This window comes from Mobula birostris, chromosome 9 (genome assembly GCF_030028105.1).
Source record: "Mobula birostris isolate sMobBir1 chromosome 9, sMobBir1.hap1, whole genome shotgun sequence".
Classification (NCBI taxonomy): Eukaryota; Metazoa; Chordata; class Chondrichthyes; order Myliobatiformes; family Myliobatidae; genus Mobula; species Mobula birostris.
The window spans coordinates 84088685-84111641 of NC_092378.1; the positions used below are offsets into that span (position 1 = coordinate 84088685).

Sequence of the window (22957 nt, forward strand, 5' to 3'; positions counted from 1 at the left end):
CTTGAGAACCTTAGCTAGGTCAGATGTGTTTGTTGGGGATTCTCTACTGAAACATCTACTTGTCACAAATCTGCATAGGGTGCAAGTTTACTGAAGACTACATGGAGGGAGGATAATACGTGAGGAGTAAAAATCTTTACTTTATGTCTTCACTGGGAATTTATGTATGTTAATTGGGATGTCACCAAATTTACTTTGGAGTAATCATGTGAGGTGACATCTCCTTCTTGACACCAAATATTGGACTTTTTCTATTTCTCTCATTCTTTGATCCAACTCCTGAAGACCTCCCCAATTGTACAGTGCAGTATACAGCACGAACCCTTAATCAGTGCAGTGCTGTACTAACTAAATTACTGGGCAAGCGGTCAAAATTCTAGACCAGAGAGCCAGAAACATGAGTTGTAATCCCACCATGACTGCTGCAGAATTTCAGTTCAAGTATTTTATTAAGACTACAATATAAAAAGAGTATTGAAGGTATATAAGGCATTGGTGAGACCTAATTTGGAGAATCGTGTGTAATTTTGGTCACCTACCTACAGAAAAATGTCAATAAGATTGTAAGTGTTCAGAGAAAATTTACAAAGATGTTGCCAGGACATTGAGGACCTGAGTTATAGGAGAAGTTTGAATAGTTTAGGACTTCATTCCCTAGAGCTAGAAGTTTGAGGGGAGATTTGATAGAGGAATACAAAATTACAGGGGTATAGATAGGGTAAATGCAAGCAGGCTTTTTTCCACTGAGGTTAGGTAGGACTACAACTAGAGGTCACGGGTTAAGGGTGAAAGGCGAAATGTTTAAGGGGAACATGTGGGGAAATTTCTTCACTCAGAGTGTGGTGAGTGTGGAATGCATGTCATCACAAATGATGGATGCAAGTTCAATATCAACATTTAAGGGAAATTTGGAGAAGTATTTGGAGGGCTACGGTTCGGGTGCAGGCTGATGAAACTAGGCAGATTAACAGTTCGATGTGGTCACCGAAGGGCCTGTTTCTATGCTGGAGTGTTCTATGACTATGAGCTAGTGTTAGTCAGTGACCATGAAACTGGTGGAATGTAGTAAAAACCTGTCAGGCTAACTAATGTCCTTCAGGGGAGGAAGTCTGCTGTCCCATTCTGGGCTATCCATCACTCCAGACTCAACACACCACTGTGGTGCCTGATAGTACCTCCTCAGTGACGGGCCACATCCAATATACACATTCCATGGATACCTGCACAACTAAAGTTCACCAACTGCATGGTCATTCCCTGGGCTAGAAAAGAGAGTCAAAGCCAACTTACCGCCTTTGGCTTGAATGGAGGTTGAATTTCCATGCGCTGCAACTTTTCCCAATCAATCCAACGGAAAAATGCATGTTCCTTGATGTCTCGTTCGCCTTCAGGTCCACAACCCAGTCGTTTTGCTGGATGTTTTGTTAAAAGCTACGATCAGAAAAGAGATTGAAAAATAAATATAGATGGATGCGACCAACTTATTCAATCTCAGTTTTAGTGACAGGAATCACCTCCATTATTCTGTCTGAAGAATTTCAAGTATTGTTCACACTTTGCACGAAGTAACAACAAAGATGGAGGATCTCAGCATCCATTCGGAAAATACATGATGTATTAGTCCCTTTGTACCATTTCTAACCCAGAAGGCCCTTGTTATTTCAGGACCTGATTGATATTGATAGAACTGATATAATACTGCACATGCTATCACACTGTGTTGCAACTGATGTTTTAAACAGAGCTGCAACTTCATTGATGCACTGTGGCACACTTGGCTGATCTGAGGTGCTGAGCAAGGACTGTAAAGTTCAGCTGTGCCTCTCTTTCCTAAGAAAGCTCCAGGCTATTGTCTTCATTGCAGATTTTATCCTCTAAAGAGGACCTCAAATGTCTCCATTTTTTTCCTACAGTCTTCAGATGTGAGCTTTAGGCTCCATGACTTAGATCATTGAGATCCAGACTGAAGCTGATAGTCCCATACACTGCGACCAGGCCTCTACTTTCCATCTGCGACATAATGTGTCTCTGACTCTGCAGAGCTTATGCTGCCCTGCATCTGCATAGAATCTTCGGTTATGGCAGAAGCAATTCACTTCAGCTACTTCTACTGTTTACTTGCAATGTCCTTTCAAATGATATCTACTCAATGTCATTGGTTCCTTAAGGTTGTTAAGCCGGGGTGATAGTGGGGATAAACTCCCACAACCTATTAAATGTTCCCAATGGCATATATCTCAAATAGCCTCCGACAATCCTGGCCTTCACATATATTTTCACAACTGAGCCAGGCGAAACCATTTCTACTAACAAAAGAGGGGCACTGGTGCTTTAAAACCGGTTGTTTCCGGCAGATGGGGCTTATCAGCCGTCATTGGCAGTTTACCTAGAAGCAAATCTCTAATTTCAAATCTCTGCTGCCCACTCACAGGGAAGACTTCGAGGAAAAGTCCAGAGTTGGGGTCCTTAAGGAGGTCCAACATTAAGTTCAACACTAACTGGCAAATCCTGCGATGCCACGGATGCCAACCCATATCATCTCTGCTATTCTTTTGGACTCATTAGCTGTGTAGAGAAGGGAAGCCTGCTACAAGGGCAACAGTTAATCTCCATGTCACGCAACCCTAGCTTGTAACCCCAGCTCATAACAGCTGGGATGCAACATCCATGGCTAACCCCGTCCAATCGAGGGTCTCAATGTCACCAGCCCACATTCTGATCTTATCAAAAACTTTTTGTAAATCTCCTGAGTCATCCAAGAAACTAACTCAGCCACATCCCAGCACCTGTGAAGCTTCCTGGTTAAGTGGGCCTTGAACCAAACCATTAAATTTTGAATCTAAAACATTCAATGGCCACCCACATCTCCTACTGCAGCCATCTCATCTCTTCCCTCTGTAATCACCCTACTTGACAGACTTTGAAAAATCTACCTTATACCTCATCTTTTAATCTTTTGGCATTCAGCTGTTGGGGGCAGAAGTGGACCGAGCACCCTCTACCAAGTTTATGCAGAACTGGGGCAATGTGGATTTCCAATGGATTTCATCCAATTTTTGGTTTCCATTAGTTTCAAGATAATTATGGAGAAGGATAGGACTGGTCCTAAGGTTAAGGTTCTAAATTGGTGCAAGGCATGTTTGGATGGCATCAGAGGGATCTGGCCGGCATGCATTGGGATCAGACATTTTCCGGCAAAGATATGCTTATTAAATGGGAGGTCTTCAAAAGTGAAATATTTAGAGAACAGAATCTGTATGTTCCCATTAGAATAAGAGGCAAAGCTAAAAGGATTAGGGAATCCTGGTTATCATGGGATATTGAGGCCTGGTGGCATATATAAGGTATAGACAGTTAGCGACAAATGAGGTGTGTGTATGGTGTACAGGAATGCAAAAGAAGCTTTTGCATTCCTGTACACCATACACACACCTCGGAGAGAAATCAGCAGGGCTAAAAGAGGACATGCGCTTGCTCTAGCAGACAAGGTGAAAGACAATCCCAAGGGCATCTACAGCTGTAACAGAGCAAAAGGATAAGCAAGGGACAGAACTGATTCCTCTTGAAGACTAAATGGTCATCTATGGATGAGTCAAGAAAGAGATCTTGTGTTTGTATTTACACAGAAGGCAGATGCAGAAGCTGTAGATTGATACATACATACATACAGTTGAAGTCAGAGGTTTACATACACCTTAGCCAAATACATTTAAACTCAGTTTTTCACAATTCCTGACATTTAATCCTAGAAAACATAGAAAATTTGTGGGCAGAACTGAAAAAGCGTCTGTGAGTAAGGAGGCCTACAAACCTGACTCAGTTACACCAGTTCTGTCTGGAGGAATGGAACAAAATTCCAGCAACTTACTGTGAGAAGCTACCCAAAACGTTTGACCCAAGTTAAACAATTTAAAGGCAATTTTACCAAATACTAACAAAGTGTATGTAAACTTCTGACCCACTGGGAAAGTGATGAAAGAAATAAAAGCTGAAATAAATCATTCTCTCTACTATTATTCTAACATTTCACATTCTTAAAATAAAGTAGTGATCCTAACTGACCTAAGACAGGGAATGTTTTCTAGAATTAAATGTCAGGAATTGTGAAAAACTGAGTTTAAATGTATTTGGCTAAGGTGTATGTAAACTTCTGACTTCAACTGTAGATGGATAAATACTTTATTGATCCCAAAGGAAATTACAGTGTCACAGTAGCATTACAAATGCACAGATATACAAATATTAGAAGAGGAGGAAGAAAGAATAAAAAATAAGTTCCCACAAACAGTCTAACAGGAATAGGTCATCACTTCCCCGGCTACAGGTTGACTCATTATAGAGCCTAATGGCCAAGGTAAGAATGACCTCATATAATGTCCTTTGGAGCAGCGTAGTTGTCTTAGTTTATTACTAAAAGTGCTGCTCTGTTCAGCCAAGGAGGCATGCAGGGGGTGAGAAACATTGTCCAGAATTGCCATGATTTTCTGTAGGGTTCTTTATTCTATAACAGAGCCAGCCTTTCTAATCAGTTTATTGAGCCTGTTGGCATTACTCATGTTGATGCCATTGCCCCAGCACACCACTGCATAGAAGATTGTACTAGCAACAAAAGACTGGTAGAATATGTGAAGGAGAGGCCTGCATACTCCAAAGCACCTCAGTCTTCTCAGGAAGTAGAAGTGACTCTGGCCTTTGCACATAGCCTGTAACTAAGAGAAAAGAACAGTGAAGTCATTGTCTATATCCAGACTGCGGAAGGGATGGTGCTTGCCTCAAGCTTGCCGTCCTGAGGCAAATAAGAGTATACAAATTCCCAGGACATGATGAGGTGCTCCCTCGCTTGGGAGGAAATTGCAGGGTGCTTGGCAAAGATACTTAAAATGTCTTTGGCCAGAGAACCGGAAGTTCCGCTGCATAAGAAAGGCTCCAAGAATAAGCCAGGATATTATAGGCCGGGGAACCTGAAATCTGTTGTGGGTAAATTATAGGAAGGTATAAAGGGACTGGTTATGTTGTAAGTTTTTGCTAATAAAACAACGCGAGGGATTTCATGTAACAACTCATTTATTGTACTTCAAAACCTGAACACCAAGTATGGCAACCGAACTTTATGTCATTATATCATCGCATCAGACCAGAATCTTAAAGTGGACCCCAACTCAATGTCCGTGGTTGTGAATTATGCATGTGTTTCCACCAATCACACAGCCCCCATCCACTCAGAATTTACCAAGACCAGCATCGTGAGTCTCTCTGGATCTTGGATGAGCTGCCATTCTTTGGTCCTGTGTCCCATGGTTGGAGGAACAGCAGGTGCCTCTGGCTTGTCCAGAGGTGTGCTGACACACACTCACGGTCATGTTGTGATATCAGGGGCATGGTAGCAGAATATTCCAAATCTTGGTGGGCCGGTTTAAGGTGATCTACCGAAATATATTCCGGTTCACTCCTCTTATCTGTGATAAAAGTCTTTTTCCTCCCTTCCAAAATGCAGAACGGGCCATCGTAAGGGGGTCTAAGGGGATGTTGGTGTGCATCATTACAGATGAAAACAAACGTAGGTCAACTGGAACCCAAGAGTGCTGAACTCCATGATGGGAAGTAGGAATAGGAATAGGAATAGGTGCAAAGGAATTGAATTTACTGAGGAGGGTAGAACGGTGTTGGGAGGCCGACCAGGCATCTCATTATGAATAAAATCAGCTGGCACTTGTAAAGGTTGCCCATATACCAACTCAGCTGCAGATGACTGCAGGTCCTCTTTTGGAGCTGTTCCGAGCCCCAGCAGGACCCACAGTAGATAATCATGACAACACTCACCTGTCGGGGAAGTCCTCACAGCAGCCTTTAATGGAGCAATGAAACCACTTGCATAGGCCATTGGATTGCAAGTGATATGCTGTGATGTAATACAGCCTTATGCCAAGGTTCTGAACCATCACATCCCAGAGATCTGGTGTGAATTGGGGACAGAGGAAATATCAGATGGGATGCCAAACCTAACAATCCAGATGCTGATGAATGCCTAACCCACGTCTGTGGCCATTGTTGATGCTAGAGGGACAACCTTTGGCCACCTGTTAAGGCGTTTGAAACTGTGGGATGGGGGAAGAGGACAAACAAGGTCCACATTGACATGGTCAAACTGTTGCTCAGGGATTTCAATGGCACCTGAACATGACGGTTAATCTTTGCCCACTGACACTCCCCACAGGCTGCAGTCCAATCATGCACACCCTTACTAAGGCCGTGCCACACAAACTTTAGTGCAACCAGTTTCTGTGAGGCCTTCCGGCTCAGATGCAAGAGGCCGTGGATGGAGTTTAAAACAGTGGTGGTAGCATCTGTTAGTCTCGTGAGACCATGGATCTGTGCCTGGAAAGTCTTGCTTCAGTCTGTGTTAGAGCAGCATCTGTTGTGTCTGTAGAGTCCCACATGCGAGTGACAGTCTTGGCTGCAGCGACTGCACTTGAAGGCACTGTCCTCCAGTGTTGTCTTGGTGCTGTTTTTCCGACGAGTGCGCTTTTCTTCAGCAGCAAGCCTCAGCTTCTCTTCTCCTCTTTTTAGACCTCTGTGTAGGTCCAGCCTCCAGTGAGAGTGATCGCTTGCGATGTCCTCCCACCTCTCGATGTTTATTTTTAGTGACTTCAAGTCTCTCTTGCAACCGTCTTTGAAACGAAGATGGGGCCGTCCTCGTGCTCTCTTGCCGGAGGCCAGTTCCCCGTACAGCAGGTCTTTTGGGATCCTCCAGTCTAACATGCGGTGTATGTGGCCCAGCCAGCGGAGACGGCATTGTTGGAGCAGGGTGAAGAGGCTGCGTATCTGGGCGGGGGCCAGGACCTCATTGTTGGTGACTTGGTCAGTCCACGTGATGTCCAGGATGTGTCTCAGGCTGCGAAGGTGGAAGGCGTTGAGACGCCTCTCTTGTTTGTAGTAGAGGCTCCAGGTCTCGCTGCCGTAAAGCAGTGTGCTGAGGACACAGGCCCTGTAGACTGCAACTTTGGTGTGCGTCATCAGCTTTCTGTACTCCCAGACTCTTTTTGTCAGCCTGGCGAATGTTGAGGCTGCTCATCCGATCTGCCTATTGATCTCGGGGTCTAGGTAGAGGCTGTCCGTGATGGTGGAGCCAAGGTATGTAAACTCGTGAACTACCCCCAGCTCGTAGTTGTTGATGGTAATGGCAAGGAGGGTGCTCAACGCCTTGGCCCAACACGTTGGTTTTCTTCAGGCTGATGGTCAAGCTGAAGTCCTGGCAGGCTCTTGAGAAGCTGTCCATGAGGCGTACAGTTGCTCTTCAGAGTGTTGCCAGTGTCGCATTGTCTGCAAACAACAGTATGCCTCCAGTTTGGAGGCAATATGGGGTGAGGGTGACTGGTTGAGACATCGCACAGAGAGAAATGCCACCTTCCCTGAACTTAATGTCATCTAACCACAGGCCCGTGACTGCTGTTCGGTAAGCATGGACCTCTGGGTCAGTACCTTGGTCAGCTGCCATGCCGGCATAGTCAACCCCAGTGTGTACGGCCCCAATGGCTAGCCGTGAGAGACAATCGACCACGGCATTATTTTCCCCTTGATATATTATACAGTATATCCATTGTGAACTCTGATACGTAGGCCAGGTGGCGTTGCTGCGTGCAGACCAAAGGTCTGATATTTTGGCCATTGCGTGCACGAGGGGCTTGTGGTCAGTGAACGCTGTGAAATGGTGACCCTCTAGAAGACAAAAATAGCAGACGGTCAGACAGAGACCAAGAAGCTCACGGTCAAACATGCTGTATTTCCTTTTGGGGGACAGAGTTGCTAACTGAGGAAGGCAAGTGGCTACCACACACCTCCAACCAACTGTTCATGCATAGCACCCACAGCACAGACGGAGGTATCAGTGGTAATGGCTATGGGCGCGCCAGTAGGGTCACGTTAGAAAGAGCTCATTTGGTATCATCAAATGCCCTGGTCATGTCCGCTGACCAATCGAACACATGATGAGGGGTATTACCTTTAAGCTCAATATCTGGGAGAGCATAAGTTCAGCAGCTCGTGGAATGAAGCGGCAATAGAAGCTCACCATACCTAAAAACTCCTGTAGTTTTTTAGTATTGTGGGCCGGTGGGAAATCCATAATAATGGCTACTTTTGGTGGGAGGGGTTTTGCGTATTCTGAAGAGATGTGATGGCCGAGAAATTCAATGGTTGACAACACCAACTGGCATTTAGCAGGGTTAATAATGAATGTGTGTTGGGTTAAGTGCTCGACAAGCATGTGGAGATGGGATAAATGTTCAGGCTTGGATTCACTGGTGACAAGTATGTCATCCAGGGAAACAAAAAGAAAATCTAACCCTTTTAATACAGAGTCCATTAGCCGTTGGAAAATGCTGTGCTGTGTTTTTCAGCCCAAATGGAATGCGCAGAAATTCAAAGAGGTTATCACAACCGTTTTGGAATGTTCTCCGAGCACATATGTTGCCCCTAAGTCGACTCTGGAAAAAATTAACTTTGCAGCTAAACATGACGAAAAGTCTTGGATGTCTCGGACCAGGTAGCAATCGGAAGGTGGTGACCACCATCAGATTTAGGGACCATATGGAGGGGCAAAGCCCAATGTCAGGTCTTTCCATGTTGGCAAACTCAGCCTTTGCGGTTGCCAACCAGTCTATGCATGCGGGCATGGACAGGCAGGCCAGTTGTGGAATTTGAGAATGCAGGCATGGTGAGGTTTAGGAATTCACCCAGATGCCGAGTAACCTCAAATGCAGTGGTGCATGCACTTGATAGAGTCATTGTGGGGAACTTACTGGGGAAGCAGGGTAACAACCCAAACTCCTTGACATCTGCAAGCCAGCAGTTCTTAAGATTGACTAACAGCCCTCAGGCACACAGGAAATCCGCACCGAGCAGAGGTCTAGCCACTTTAACCAGGGCGAATTCCCGTGTGTAACATCTCCCAATGAAGCAGAGCATCACCTTTTGTGTCTCAAAAGTCTATATCTCCAGACTCCAGCAAGATTTGGTCACTCTTTGCTTTCTCATCAATAGACAATGCTGAACATCCATGTCACACTGGAAGCATTGCCCTGAGTGTCTGTGATGAAGAGTAGATGATCCTGGCAGTTGGAACCCACAGTGTTCACAGATCTCTGATGTCCTGACATGTTGGCAGTGTCGAAGCTGCAAAGCAGTTAGCACTTCCTAGCGTTTGTACTAAAATGAGTGGCACTGTCTGTTAAGGCCTTGCTGACGAGGCTTATTGAGACAGGGAGAGGAGGATGAACTATGCACCTCTGCCTGGCTCAGCCATTTTAACAAACTCCTCATAGCCATACATGGACGACTTAGTGAGGGCTATGTGAACTTGATCAGGCATTTGTTGCATGCAGAGTTCATTAAAAATAAAACAAGGATGGTGATTTCCCAGGAGAGACAGCATGTGGTCCATTAGCTCCAACGGTTTAGCATTGAGAGGTTGGGCATGGAAAGCTACTGTTTGTTGCGCTCAGACTCTGAATGTCTGTAAAAGGTCAGTTTTCAGAAGTTGTATTTATTGTGCTCAGGCGTGTTTTCAAGTAACCTCACCACTCTCACAGCTGTGGAGTTGCTGAATGACAGTATCACAGAGAAATATTTGGTGTTGTTGGCGGAGATTTTTTGTAGCGCTAGCATTTTGCTCCCAAAACTCCGGCAGTTTCAAAGTGACTGCATTGGCCGACATGTTCAATAACTCTGGAGTTGTCCTAGAGCATTGGGGTCATCAACGTGGGTTTTTGGAAATATTAGTGATGGGAGACATTTTATGTTTACGAAAAACTGTAACAACTCGTTTATTGTATTCCAAAACCTGAACGCTTTGTGTGTGGCAGGTCATGTCTAACTAATCTTGGAGTTTTTCCGAGGATGTTATCAAGAGATCTGATGAAGGAAATGCAGTTAACATTGTCTACATGGACTTCAGCAAAGCATTTGACAAATTCCCATATGACAGGCTGACCCAAAAGGTTAGGTCGCTTGGCATTCAGTATGAAGCAGTCAATGGATGTGACACTAACTTTGGAGAAAAACCATAAAGTGATATATATGGTTCTCCCTTTGACTAGTGGTGTGCCATAGTGGTCAGTGGTGGGTCTATTGTTTATCATCTATATTATTGAATTAAATGATTACACAGTAAACTATATCAGCAAATTTGTGGATTACACCAAGATTGGGGGCATAGCGAACAGCGAGGAATATATTCCAGGACAGTTTAGGGTGAAAGGGAATCTAGGGAGATCCTCTTCACTCAGAGGATGTCACTAATGTGGAATTAACTGTGGCAGATGTGAGGTCAATTGTGATATTTAGACCATAAGACCACAAGACATAGGAGCAGAATTAGGCCATTTGGTCCAGTAACACATACACAGTCTGTACTGGGCCAGAGCCCCATTTACAAACACTCAGTCAGTACTGCGACACACATACCTGTTACAGATTTACAGTCAGTACTGGGACACACAATACTCGTTGCACATACACAGTCAGTACTGGTACACACAATACCTGTTAACATACACAGTCAGTACTGGGGCACAGTCCCTGTTACACATACACAATCAGTACTGGGACACACTATACCTGTTGCAGATTTACAGTCAGTACTGGGACACACAATACGTGTTACACATACACAGTGAGTACTGGTACACACAATACCTGTTACACATATACAGTCAGTACTGGGACACACAATACCTGTTACAGATTTGCAGTCAGTACTGGGACATACAATACCTGTTACACATACTGTGATGACAAACCAAGTTATCAGAAGATTGATGCTAATGAGAAAGAGATAAGGGAGACAATGGAGGAACGTTCAAGATGTTAATGAGAGAGAAGAGAGAGATAACCGAAACGATACACAGTTCAGAATATTGACAGACCGGTTGCTTTGAACCTGAACCTGAAGTTTGATGGACAGGCGATACCCCAGCAGGGGGATAAAAAGAACAGGTTCGCTAAGGCACGACACCACGAGATCACAAGATAACGAGACCCTGGAAGAGAGGTGTGCCCCCACAAGTTGGTGGGAGTTTGGAGGTCTGGTTCGAGGGAACCGAGCATAGACTGACAGGGTGAAAAGGTACGATCGGTGGGAACCTGGTGTGTGTGTCCGCCCTTGCCTGGGTGCCAGGTTCACCGCGGAAGAACGGTCGTATCCAGAACGGAGGGGTCACAGTCGGTGACCACAGCAGGATAGAAGACATAAAAGGGTCCGCCCGAAAGCCAACTGCGAAGAACATCAAAGGTCTGCTTGAATCAAAATTTGCATTTCTCTCTCTCTCTCTAACGGCACAACAGCGATTACTGCGAACTGTACTAAGCTGAACTGAACTCTGCGTCACTTGAGACTGATCACTTTACCCCTAGACTGCGTTAGAGCTTGGTTGATTCCTATTACCCTAGTTCTGTGTACATGTGTATTTTATCATTGCTAACCTGTTGTATTTATATCCTTACGATTAGAGTACTGTGTTACATATTTCTTTAATAAAACTTTATTAGTTTCCAGTAATCCAGACTCCAACTAGTGGTCCATTTCTGCTGGTTTGGCAACCCAGATACGGGGTACGTAACAATACACAGTCAGTACTGGGACACACAATACTTGTTACAGATTTAGTCAGTACTGGAACACACAATACCTGTTACACATACACAGTCAGTACTGGGACACACAGTAGCTGTTACACACAGTCAGTACTGGGTCACAGTCCCTGTTACACATACACAGTCAGTACTGGGACACACAATACCTGTTACACATCCACAGTCAGTACTGCGGCCCAATCCTTAAAATACATACAGTGCCGAGGCACAGTTCCTGTTACACATGCAGTCAGTAGTTAGACATAAGTCCATAAGAAGTAGGAGCTGAATTTATCCATCTGGCCCATTGTGACTGCTCCACCATTCAATTATGGCTGATCATTTTTCCCCTTCTTCTCGTAACCTTTGTTGCTATGTCCAATCAAGAACCTACCACGCTCTACCTTAAATACACCCAACAACCTGGCCTGCACAGCTGCCTATGGTAATAAATTCCACAAATTCACCACCCTCTGGCTTAAGAAATCTCTCTGCATCTCTGTTTTAAATGGATGCACCTCGATCCTGAGGCTGTGCTCTCTTGTCCTATAACCCCACACCATGAGAAACATTCTCTCCACATCTACTCCATCTAGGCCTTTCAGCATTAGAAATATGACACGCCTCCCCCCCCATCCTTCTAAATTTCAGTAACTATACACCGACAGCTATCAAACGTTCCACATACAATAACCTTTTCATTTCTGGAATCATCTTTGTGAACCTACTTTGAACCCTCTCCAAAGCCAGCAATCTTTTCTTAAATGAGGAGCCTAAAACTGTTCACAATACCTCACTGGTGCCTTATAAAGCTTTAGCATCACATCCCTGCTCTTGTATTCCAGACCTCTTTAAATGAATGCTAACATTGCATTTGCCTTCCTCATCACCGACTCTACCTGCAAGTTAACCTTTAGATTGTTCTGCACAAGGACTCCCAAGTTCCTTTTGCAACTCAGATTTTTGGATTTTCTCCCCATTTAGAAAATAGTCTGCACATTTATTTCTGCTAGCAAAGTGCATGATCATGCGTTTTCCAACATTGTATCTCATTTGCTACTTTCTTGCCCATTCTCCTATCTGTCTAAGACCTTCTGCAGCCTACCTGCCGCTCCATCGATCTTCATACCATCTGCAAACTTGGCAGCAAAGCCATCTGTTCCATCATGTAAATCATTGATATACAACATAAAAATAAGCAGTCCCAACACTGACCCCTGTGGAACACCACTAGTCACTGGCAGCCAACCAGTAAAGGATCCTTTTATAATATACCACATCCACTGCATCCCCTTTACCTATCCCATTTGTAATCTCCTCAAAGAATTCCAACATCTTCCCAACCACTGAGGTCAGGCTAACTGGTCTATAATTTCCTTTCTGCTGCCGTCCTTCTTTCTTAAAGAGTGGAGTGACATTTGCAATTTTCCAGTCCCCTGGTACCGTGCCAGAGTAAAATGATCTTTGAAAGATCACTATTAATGCCTCCACAATCTCTGCTACTACCTTTTTAAGGACCCTTGGGTACAGTTCATCTGGTCCAGGTAACTTATGTACACTTAGGCTATTCAGCCTTTTGAGCACCTTCTCTCTTGTAATCATAACTGCACTCACTTCTCTTCCCTCAACATCTGGCACATGGCTAGTGTCTTCCACAGTGAAGACTGATGCAAAATACTCATTCAGTTCATCTGCCATTTCCTTGTCCCCTATTATTATTTCTCCAGCCTCAATTTCTCGAGGTCCTATATCCACTCTCATCGCTCTTATTTTTTACATAGTCATAGTCATACTTCATTGATCCCAGGGGGAAATTGGTTTTCGTTACAGTTGCACCATAAATAATAAATAGTAATAGAACCATAAATAGTTAAATAGTAATATGTAAATTATGCCAGTAAATTATGAAATAAGTCCAGGACCAGCCTATCAGCACAGGGTGTCTGAGTCTCCAAGGGAGGAGTTGTAAAGTTTGATGGCCACAAGCAGGAATGACTTCCTATGACGCTCTGTGCTGCATCTTGGAGGAATGAGTCTCTGGTTGAATGTGCTCCTGTGCCCACCCAGTACATTATGTAGTGGATGGGAGACATTGACCAAGATGGCATGCAACTTAGACAGCATCCTCTTTTCAGACACCACCGTGAGAGAGTCCAGTTCCATCCCCACAACATCGCTGGCCTTACGAATAAGTTTGTTGATTCTGTTGGTGTCTGCTACCCTCAGCCTGCTGCCCCAGCACACAACAGCAAACATGATCGCACTGGCCACCACAGACTCGTAGAACATCCTCAGCATCGTCTGGCAGATGTTAAAGGACCTCAGTCTCCTCAGGAAATAGAGACGGCTCTGACCCTTCTTGTAGACAGGCTCAGTGTTCTTTGACCAGTCCAGTTTATTGTCAACATGTATCCCCAGGTATTTGTAATCCTCTACCATGTCCACACTGACCCCCTGGATGAAAACAGGGGTCACCGTACCTTAGCTCTCCTCAGGTCTACCACCAGCTCCTTAGTCTTTTTCACATTAATCTGAAGATAATCCTGCTCACACCATGTGACAAAGTTTCCTATAGTAGCCCTGTACTCGACCTCATCTCCCTTGAAATACTTGAAAAAGCTTTTACTATTCATCTTGACAAAGTTTGCTAGCTTGTTTCATCTTTTCCCTCCTGATGATTCTTTTAGTTGCTCTCTCTAGGTTTTTAAAAGCTTCCCAATCCTCTGCCTTCCCACTAATTCTTGTTTTGTTGCATTTCTTTTATATTAGCTTCACTTTCCTTATCAGCCATAGTTACACTATTTTGCCATTTTGAGTATTTCTTTGTTTTTGGAATACATCTGTCCTGCACCTTCCTCATTCTTCCTAGAAACTCATGCAATTGTTGCTCTGCTGTCATCCCTGCCAAGATCTCCTTCCAATTTACTTTGGCCAACTCCTCTCATACCACTGAAATTCCTTTTACTCCACTGAAATACTGCTACATCAAACTTTACCTTCTCCCTATCAAATTTCAAGTTGAACTCAGTCATATTGTGATCATGGCTTCCTCAGGGTTCTTTTACCTTAAGCTCCCTAGTCACCTCTGGTTCATTACCTAACACTCAATCCAGTATAGCTGACCCCCAAGTAGGCTCAATGTTAAACTGCCCTAAAAAGCCTTTTCGTAGGTATTCAACAAACTCACTCTCTTGCGATCCATTTCCAACCTGATTTTTCCAATCGACCTGTATGTTGAAATCTGCCATGACTATCATGGGAGATTAAGAGAAGTCTGGATAGATACATGGATAACAGAGTTATGGAGGGTTATGGTCCAGGTACAGGTAGGTGAGACAAGGCTGACACAAACTAGTTGGGCCAAAGAGCCTGATTCTGTGCTGTAGTGATCTATGACTCTAAATCTGTACTTTGTGATTGGCAACTTGGAATATTTCTATCTGCTAGTGATCTAACATTTGGTTTCACACACTCCACAAGAGGCAGATTCAACCGTGACAGAGAAAATTTCAAGGGCTTCGATAACTATATTAAAAGAAAAACGATAGCAAGGGACAAAAGTGGTCATCTTAAAAACCTGTACCTTCATCTGTGCATGGAGCTGAAAGAGGATGGGCAATGATTATTTTTTAGTATCTATATTTACTTGGGAGACAGACTATAGAACTGAGACAGATGAGTAGTGAGGTCATGAACTATATCCAGTTTATGGAAGAGGAGGTGCTTACTGTCTTGAGGTAAACTAGATTGATAAATCTCCAGGCAGAAATTGCAGGGGCCCTGGTAGAGATATTTAAAATGTTCTTTGCAGACAGAGGCAGTTAGGTTGATTGTTGTCAGAACTGGCAATGAACAGGTCAAAATTAACCCACAGTTTAATATATTTACTGGTTGGCACAGCCTGTTTCCATGAGAAATCTGAAAGCTAAAGACTAATCCTGCACTGAGTGTACCTTCATAAAAGCTGAATAAGTGAGCCAGCAATCTTAACATGGGTTTTCTTGACATACAATTTTTCTAAGAACTCAGGTAGAAAATTGGATTAGATACTGTCTTTGTGGGAGAAGCCAGAGAGTGGTAGTAGATGGTTGCCTCTCTGATTGAAGGCCTGTGACTAGTGGAGTGTTGCAGAGATGGGTGCTGGGTCCATTGTTGTTTGTCATTAACATCAATAATCTTGATGATACTGTGCCACACTGGATCAGCAAATTTGCAGATGACACCAAGATTGGGAGTGTAGTGGACAGTAGCTATCATGGCTTGCATCGGGATCTGGACCAGATTGAGAAGTGGACAGAAAAATGGCAGATGGAATTTAATGCAGAAGAGTGTAAGGTATTGAACTTCAGTTGGACTTACACGGGGTAGGTCTTACACAGTGATTGGTAGGGCAGTGAGGAGTGTGGTAGAACAAAGGGATCTGGGAATACAGGTCCATAATTCATTGAAATTGGTATCACAGGTAGGTAGAATTGTAAAGAAAAATTCTGGCACATTGGCCTTCGTAAATCAGAGTATTGAGTACAGGAAATAGGATGCTATGTTGAAGTTGTATAAGATATTGGAGAGGCCTAATTTGGAGTATCGTGAGCAGTTTTGGTTACCTAGCCACAGGAAAGATGTAAATCAGGTTGAAAGAGTGCGGGTTGAAAGGTTGAACAGGTTAGGACTTTATTCCTTGGAACATAAAAGATTGAGGGGAGATTTGACAGAGGTATACAAAATTATGAGGGGTATAGATAGGGTAAATGCAAACAGGCTTTTTTTCCACTGAGGTTGGGTGGGACTACAACCAGAGTTCATGTGTTAAGGGTGAAAGGTGAAAAGTTTAAGGGGAACATGAGGAGAAACTTCTTCTCTCAGAGGGTCGTGATAGCGTGGAACAAGCTGCCAGCACAGGTGGTACATGTGAGCTTGGTTTCAACACAAGAGAAGTTTGGATATGTACGTGGATAGTAGAGGTATGGGGGGCAGGTAGATGGGACTAGGCAGTTTAAATTATTTGCATGGATTCAATGGGCTGAAAAGCTTGTTTCTGTGCTGTACTTTTCTATAACTCCTTGAACAGACTTTCTGAGTTCACAGTCAAGAATTTATCCAAGTATTTCATCAAGAAATACACAATTTATACAATAATTTTGATGCAGTTCTTGCTTCACAGAATCATATAAGGGCTAAAGCTGTCATTGTGTATCATTCCCAAATGAGGTTTTGTAGGACACTAGTCAGGCTGTACATGGAATACTGTCAACAGTTTAGGGCCCCATATCTCAGAAAGGATGTGTTGCCATCGCAGAGAGTCCAGAGGAGATTCATGAGGATGATTCTGGGAATGAAGGGGTTAACATATGAGGAGTGTTTGGTAGCTTTGGGCCTGTACTCACTGGAATTTGGAAGAATGCGGGGGGATCTAATTGAAACTTACCGAATGTTGAACGGATTAGATAGGGTGGATGGGGAGAGTTTTCCTCTGGTGGGGATATCCAGAACTAAAGGGCATAGCCTCAGAATTGAGGGCATGACCTTTTAGAACAGAGGTAAGGAGGAATTTTTTTAGCCAGGGAGTAGTGACTGTGGAATGCTCTACCACAGAGACCAAGTCCGAGAAATTTAAAGCAGTTGTCGTCTCCTGATCCATCAGGGCATCAAGGGATATGGTGAGAGGGCAGGTGTATGGGTTTGAATGGGATCTGGAATCAGCCATGATGAAATGGCAAAGTGGACTCAATGGGCTGAATGGCTTAATTCTGCTCCTATGTCTTATGGTCTTACTGTATCCCATTCTATAATAATGTTGAAAATCCTTACTCACTTGTTTTAATATTGTTTGAGGATCAGTTAATTCAAAAATGACATGAAGCTTTAGACATTGATGAAATGTCAGATAAAGACTCCGCATGTCACCTTCACCCATTAATGACCTGAATGCCAACATTGTGTAAACCTGATAGCACATTTTATTCAGTGTAGCTGCTTCCTCTGCAGTTTTTTCTCTTTAATTTTATCGTGCCTGATCCCACTGGTCTGTGAGCATTCAATGAAGTGCAGATAACACATGCTGCAATAATCATCTCTTCATTGACAGCTTCTGCTTTCTGGCTTGACTGATCATTGACAGCTTCTGCTTTCTGGCTTGACTGACACTAAGGGAAATAAGGCTGGACAGATAAGATACAGTGTTGTTCCCATTTACTGCGACTTTGGCGAAGTAGCCTTGGAGCTCAGAATTTAATTCGACTTGAGAACAGCAAGCAATTAGCATTCTGATGAGTGGGAGGTAATGGGACACAATTGCAAGGCAGGCCTTGCATCTGTGCTGGATGATCTGACCAACCTCTTATGGCCAGCCTCCATAGTGCACCCTGTTACATCTCGAAGTTTAAACATAGGGCACTTATTTCTGATGTTGCACTGAGCCAGATGTTATTTGCAGCAACATGCTCCATAGAAACCTAACTGCTGGAAATTACCTTTCACAGTTTCGCTCTGCTGGAAATTTTGCAGCTACCCCGCTTTACATTTGCAATCTCAGAGCAGAGTACTTACTCAACAAAGAACTTAGACATAAATTCATTCACAAGAAGTTGAGATTTTCAAATCCTTGCACATTCCAGATTTCCCAAGGTTACAAACAACAGGAATTCTGCAGATGCTGGAAATTCAAGCAACACACATCAAAGTTGCTGGTGAACGCAGCAGGCCAGGCAGCATCTCTAGGAAGAGGTACAGTCGACGTTTCAGGCCGAGACCCTTCGTCAGGACTAACTGAAGGAAGAGTTAGTAAGAGATTTGAAAGTGGGAGGGGGAGGGGGAGATCCAAAATGATAGGAGAAGACAGGAGGGGGAGGGATGGAGCCAAGAGATGGACTGGTGATTGGCAAAGGGGATACAAGAGGATCATAGGACAGGAGGTCCGGGAAGAAAGACAAGGTGGGGGGGAGGGGCACCCAGAGGATGGGCAAGGCGTATATTCAGAGGGACAGAGGGAGAAAAAGGAGAGTGAGAGAAAGAATGTGTGTATAAAAATAAATAACAGATGGGGTACGAGGGGGAGGTGGGGCATTAGCGGAAGTTAGAGAAGTCGATGTTCATGCCATCAGGTTGGAGGCTACCCAGATGGAATATAAGGTGTTGTTCCTCCAACTTGAGTGTGGCTTCATCTTTACAGTAGAGGAAGCTGTGGATAGACATGTCAGAATGGGAATGGGATGTGGAATTAAAATGTGTGGCCACTGGGAGATCCTGCTTTCTCTGGCGGACAGAGCGTAGGTGTTCAGCAAAGCGGTCTCTCAGTCTGCGTCGGGTCTCGCCAATATATAGAAGGCCACATCGGGAGCACCGGACTCAGTATATCACCCCAGCTGACTCACAGGTGAAGTGTCGCCTCACCCAGAAGGACTGTTTGGGGCCCTGAATGGTGGTAAGGGAGGAAGTGTAAGGGCATGTGTAGCAATAGTTCCACTTACAAGGATAAGTGCCAGGAGGGAGATCAGTGGGGAGGGATGGGGGGGAACGAATGGACAAGGGAGTCGCGTAGGGAGCGATCCCTGCGGAAAGCAAGGTTACACATTGTTGAAACAGCCCAGTCTTTGCCTCAGAATGCTCATCAAAGCAGGAGCCAACACTTACCCCTTTACAAATGGACACAGCTTCTTTGGACATTGATTTGGGATAAGTTACATTATGCTCCATGATAGATTGGAAAAGCTCATCTTCATCCTCACCATCAAAAGGAGGCTGCAGGAAATGACGTATGAAAAGCAGCAATTAGACCAGTTACATAGATTTAATAAAGAGAGAGAAATCAGAACCTGCTGTCAAAAGGCGAAACCAAAAATTAAGGGCTGCAAGGACTCAGAAACAGATGCAAACATTCAGCTGGACAAATGCATCGAAACTTAGATCCAGAGACATGCATAAGTTCAGACAGATACTGTACATAAAACCAAACAGCCATGCACGCGCACGCATACTGTGTGTACACACACTCATCAAATCTACACATAATCACCAGCTCCATGGTATTATTTATAAATCGCAAATTGCCAATTCTATTAATTTTTTTTCTTATAAAACATTCATCCCAAGTCCTTCTCTAAGTCAGAATAATCAAATTCTTACCTGTCCTGCCAGCATTTCATACAGTAATACTCCATAGGCCCACCAGTCCACTGACTTCCCATATGGTTGATAGGCAATGATCTGAAATGGCATGAGTTATTTTGTATTATAAGATGCCACATCAACAGAGTCTGCACCTGTTTGAAATATATCGAGATTTCAGTCAACCTCTCCAAAAAAAGTGGAAGCAAGGCAGCTGGAGTTGTGTCAAACCAGAGTGCTTTGTTAGCAGGTTCAGTGGACACAAAGTGGGCAATTTTCTCCTGACTCAAGAGATGGAGCTTCAATCCCACCTTCCAGTGCTTTCAGTATGGAGTCTGCATGTTCACTCTGTGGCTATGTGCTCTCCCCTTGTGCTCATATTCAAAAGACAAATGGGTTGGTGGTTAACTCAATAGTGTAAGATGTTCCTGGTGTGTGAGAGAGATAGAATCTGGAGGCCAGGGTTGATGGGAATGTGGATACATGTGGTTGGACTGGATTCACAGACAATACTCTCTGTGATCAAGTATTCATCAGGTCGACCAGAGCCAGTGTATGACATGCCAGGTCAGAATGGACAGCGTGGGCCAAAAGGTCGGTTTCGCTGCGATTGACTCTCCCACCAGATAACGTATTACAGAAGCACAGAGAGGTTAGGCAAAAAGACCTTCCACAAATCAGTGGGGAATAAGCGCAACTACTGCAAAAGCCTGATGCAGCCTGATTCCAAAGTGATAACGCCCCAGTTCCTGACACAGACCTGAAGCACAATGATAATCCACCAGCATATTCAGCAAGACTGTGACTCTGACCATATACACCATGAGATGTCCTAAAGCAGAGACAATGGCAGCAGCTGACAGTAAGCAGCGGGATCACACTGGAGAGCACCCATTGGTGTGACCAACACAACCAGGAGCACACTGCACGGATCACAGCAGTGTGACCAACACAACCAGTACTACACAGCAGCGTCAGCAACACAACAAGGACCACACAGCTCTGCACACAGCAGTGTGATCAACACAAGCACAATAACAGCACTAATCACAGCAGTGTGACCAACACAACCTGGAGCACACAGCACTGACCACAGCAGTGTGACTGCACAACCAGGACCACACAGCAGTGTGACCAACACAATCAGTATAACAGCACTGACCACAGCACTGTGACCAACACAACCAGGATAACAGCACTGACCACAGTAGTGTGACCAACACAACCAGGATAACTGCACTGACCACAGCAGTGTAACCAACACAACCAGAACCACACAGCACTGACCACAGCAGTGTGACCAACACAACCAAAACCAGTTAACTCTGATCACAGCAGTGTGACCAACACAACCAGGAGCACAGAGCACTGACCACAGCAGTGTGATCAACACAACGAGGATAACAACACTGACCATAGCAGTGTGACCAACAGAACTAGGAAAACAGCACTGACTACAGCAGTGTGACCAACACAACGAGGATAACAACACTGACCATAGCAGTGTGACCAACAGAACTAGGAAAACAGCACTGACTACAGCAGTGTGACCAAATGAACAAGAACCACACAGGAATGACCACAGGAGTGTTGACCAACACAAACAGGATAACAGTACAGGTGTCCCCCGCTTTTTGAATGTTCAATTTACGACACCTCGCTGTTACAAAAGGCCTACATTAGTTACCTTTTTTTGCTAACAGAAGATGTATTCACTGTTACGATAAAAGGCTAGCGTGCGCCTCGAGCAGCCAAGCTCCACCCCCGGAACTGCATTCTAGCCGGCATCGCTTAAACACGTGCCTGTGAGCATCTGTGATTTTTGTCAATTTATTTTGAGCATCCGTTTGCAAGATGAGTTCGAAGGTATCGGAAAAGACTAAAAGAGCTCGTAAGGGTGTTACACTTAGCGTAAAACTAGATATAATTAAGCATTTCGATCGTGGTGAACGATAGTGATCTGGGCCGACATCTACGTTCCAGGTGGCACCCAATTAATTGGCTTGTTTATTTCAGCTTTTTTTTCTTAAAGATGTGCTGGGTGCGTCCCGGCTACCGCTGCACCCATGCATGCTTTGCGGATCGGTATCGGTCTGCGACCGAGAGGTTGGGATCCACTGCACCACCCCAACCTCCGACCACCCAGACTAACACAACATCATCACTGTGCTTGGCGCTGTCCTCCTGATTCCAGTAAGTGATTCTACACTGTACATACATTATTTCTACTTTCTGTAGGCTGTGTATTTTTATGTGCTATTTGGTATGATTTGGCTGCTTCATAGCTTAACGGTTACTGGAGGGAGTGTTTCTGCCCAGATCGCTTGCGTGAGATTTTCGCTACGGTGGACAGTGCGGCAATGATTGGAGAAAAGTATTTCTACTTTATAGAGGCTGTGCATTTATCATATCATTCCTGCTTTTACTATACGTTACTGTTATTTTAGGGTTTATGTGTTATTTGGCATGATTTGGTAGGTTCTTTTTTGGGTCTGCGAACGCTCACAAATTTCCCCCCCAAAAAATGGTAATTGCTTCTTCACTTTACGACATTCTGGCTTACGAAGTGTTTCATAGGAATGCTCTACCTTAGAATGGCGGGGTAAACCTGTACTGACCACAGCAGTGAGACCAAAACAACCAGAATCACACAGCACTGACCACAGCAAGTGTGATCAAAACAACCAGGACCACACTACACTGACCGCAGCAGTGTGACCAACACAACCAGGACAACAGCAGTGTGATCAGCACAACAAGGAGAACAGCACTGACCAAGGCAGTGCAAAAGCACAACCATGTCCACACAAAAGTGGCAACAGCAGTGTGACCAACACAACCAGGATAACTGCACTGACCACAGCAGTGTAACCAACACAATCAGAACCACACAGAACTGACCACAGCAGTGTGACCAACACAACCAGGACCACACAGCATTGACCATAACAGTGTGACCAGCACATCAAAGAGAACAGCACTGAGCACAGCAGTGTGACTGACACAACCAGGATAACAGCACTGACCACAGCAGTGTGACCAACACAAACAGGACTTCACAGCACTGACCACAGTAGCGTGACCAACATAATGAGGAAAACAGCATTGACCATTGCATTGTGACCAACACAACTAGGAAAACAGTACTGACCACAGCAGCGTGACCAACACAACCAGCATAACAGCACTGACCACAGCAGTGTGACCAACACAACCAGGATAACAG

The 22957-nt window shown here is 44.4% G+C and overlaps 1 protein-coding gene across 2 annotated transcripts in view; it reads right to left on the reverse strand.

The window, feature by feature from the left end:
• The window catches only part of LOC140202856 (protein kinase C beta type), a 379624-nt gene that overhangs the window by 24800 nt on the left and 331867 nt on the right, over positions 1-22957 (reverse strand). For both annotated transcript variants that reach the window (XM_072268323.1, XM_072268322.1), the window contains exons 14-16: positions 19750-19830; positions 19258-19365; positions 1291-1431 (exon numbers count right to left, since the gene is read on the reverse strand). In XM_072268323.1, the coding sequence (XP_072124424.1) occupies positions 1291-1431; positions 19258-19365; positions 19750-19830 (330 nt within the window). The remainder of the gene's footprint in view (positions 1-1290; positions 1432-19257; positions 19366-19749; positions 19831-22957) is intronic.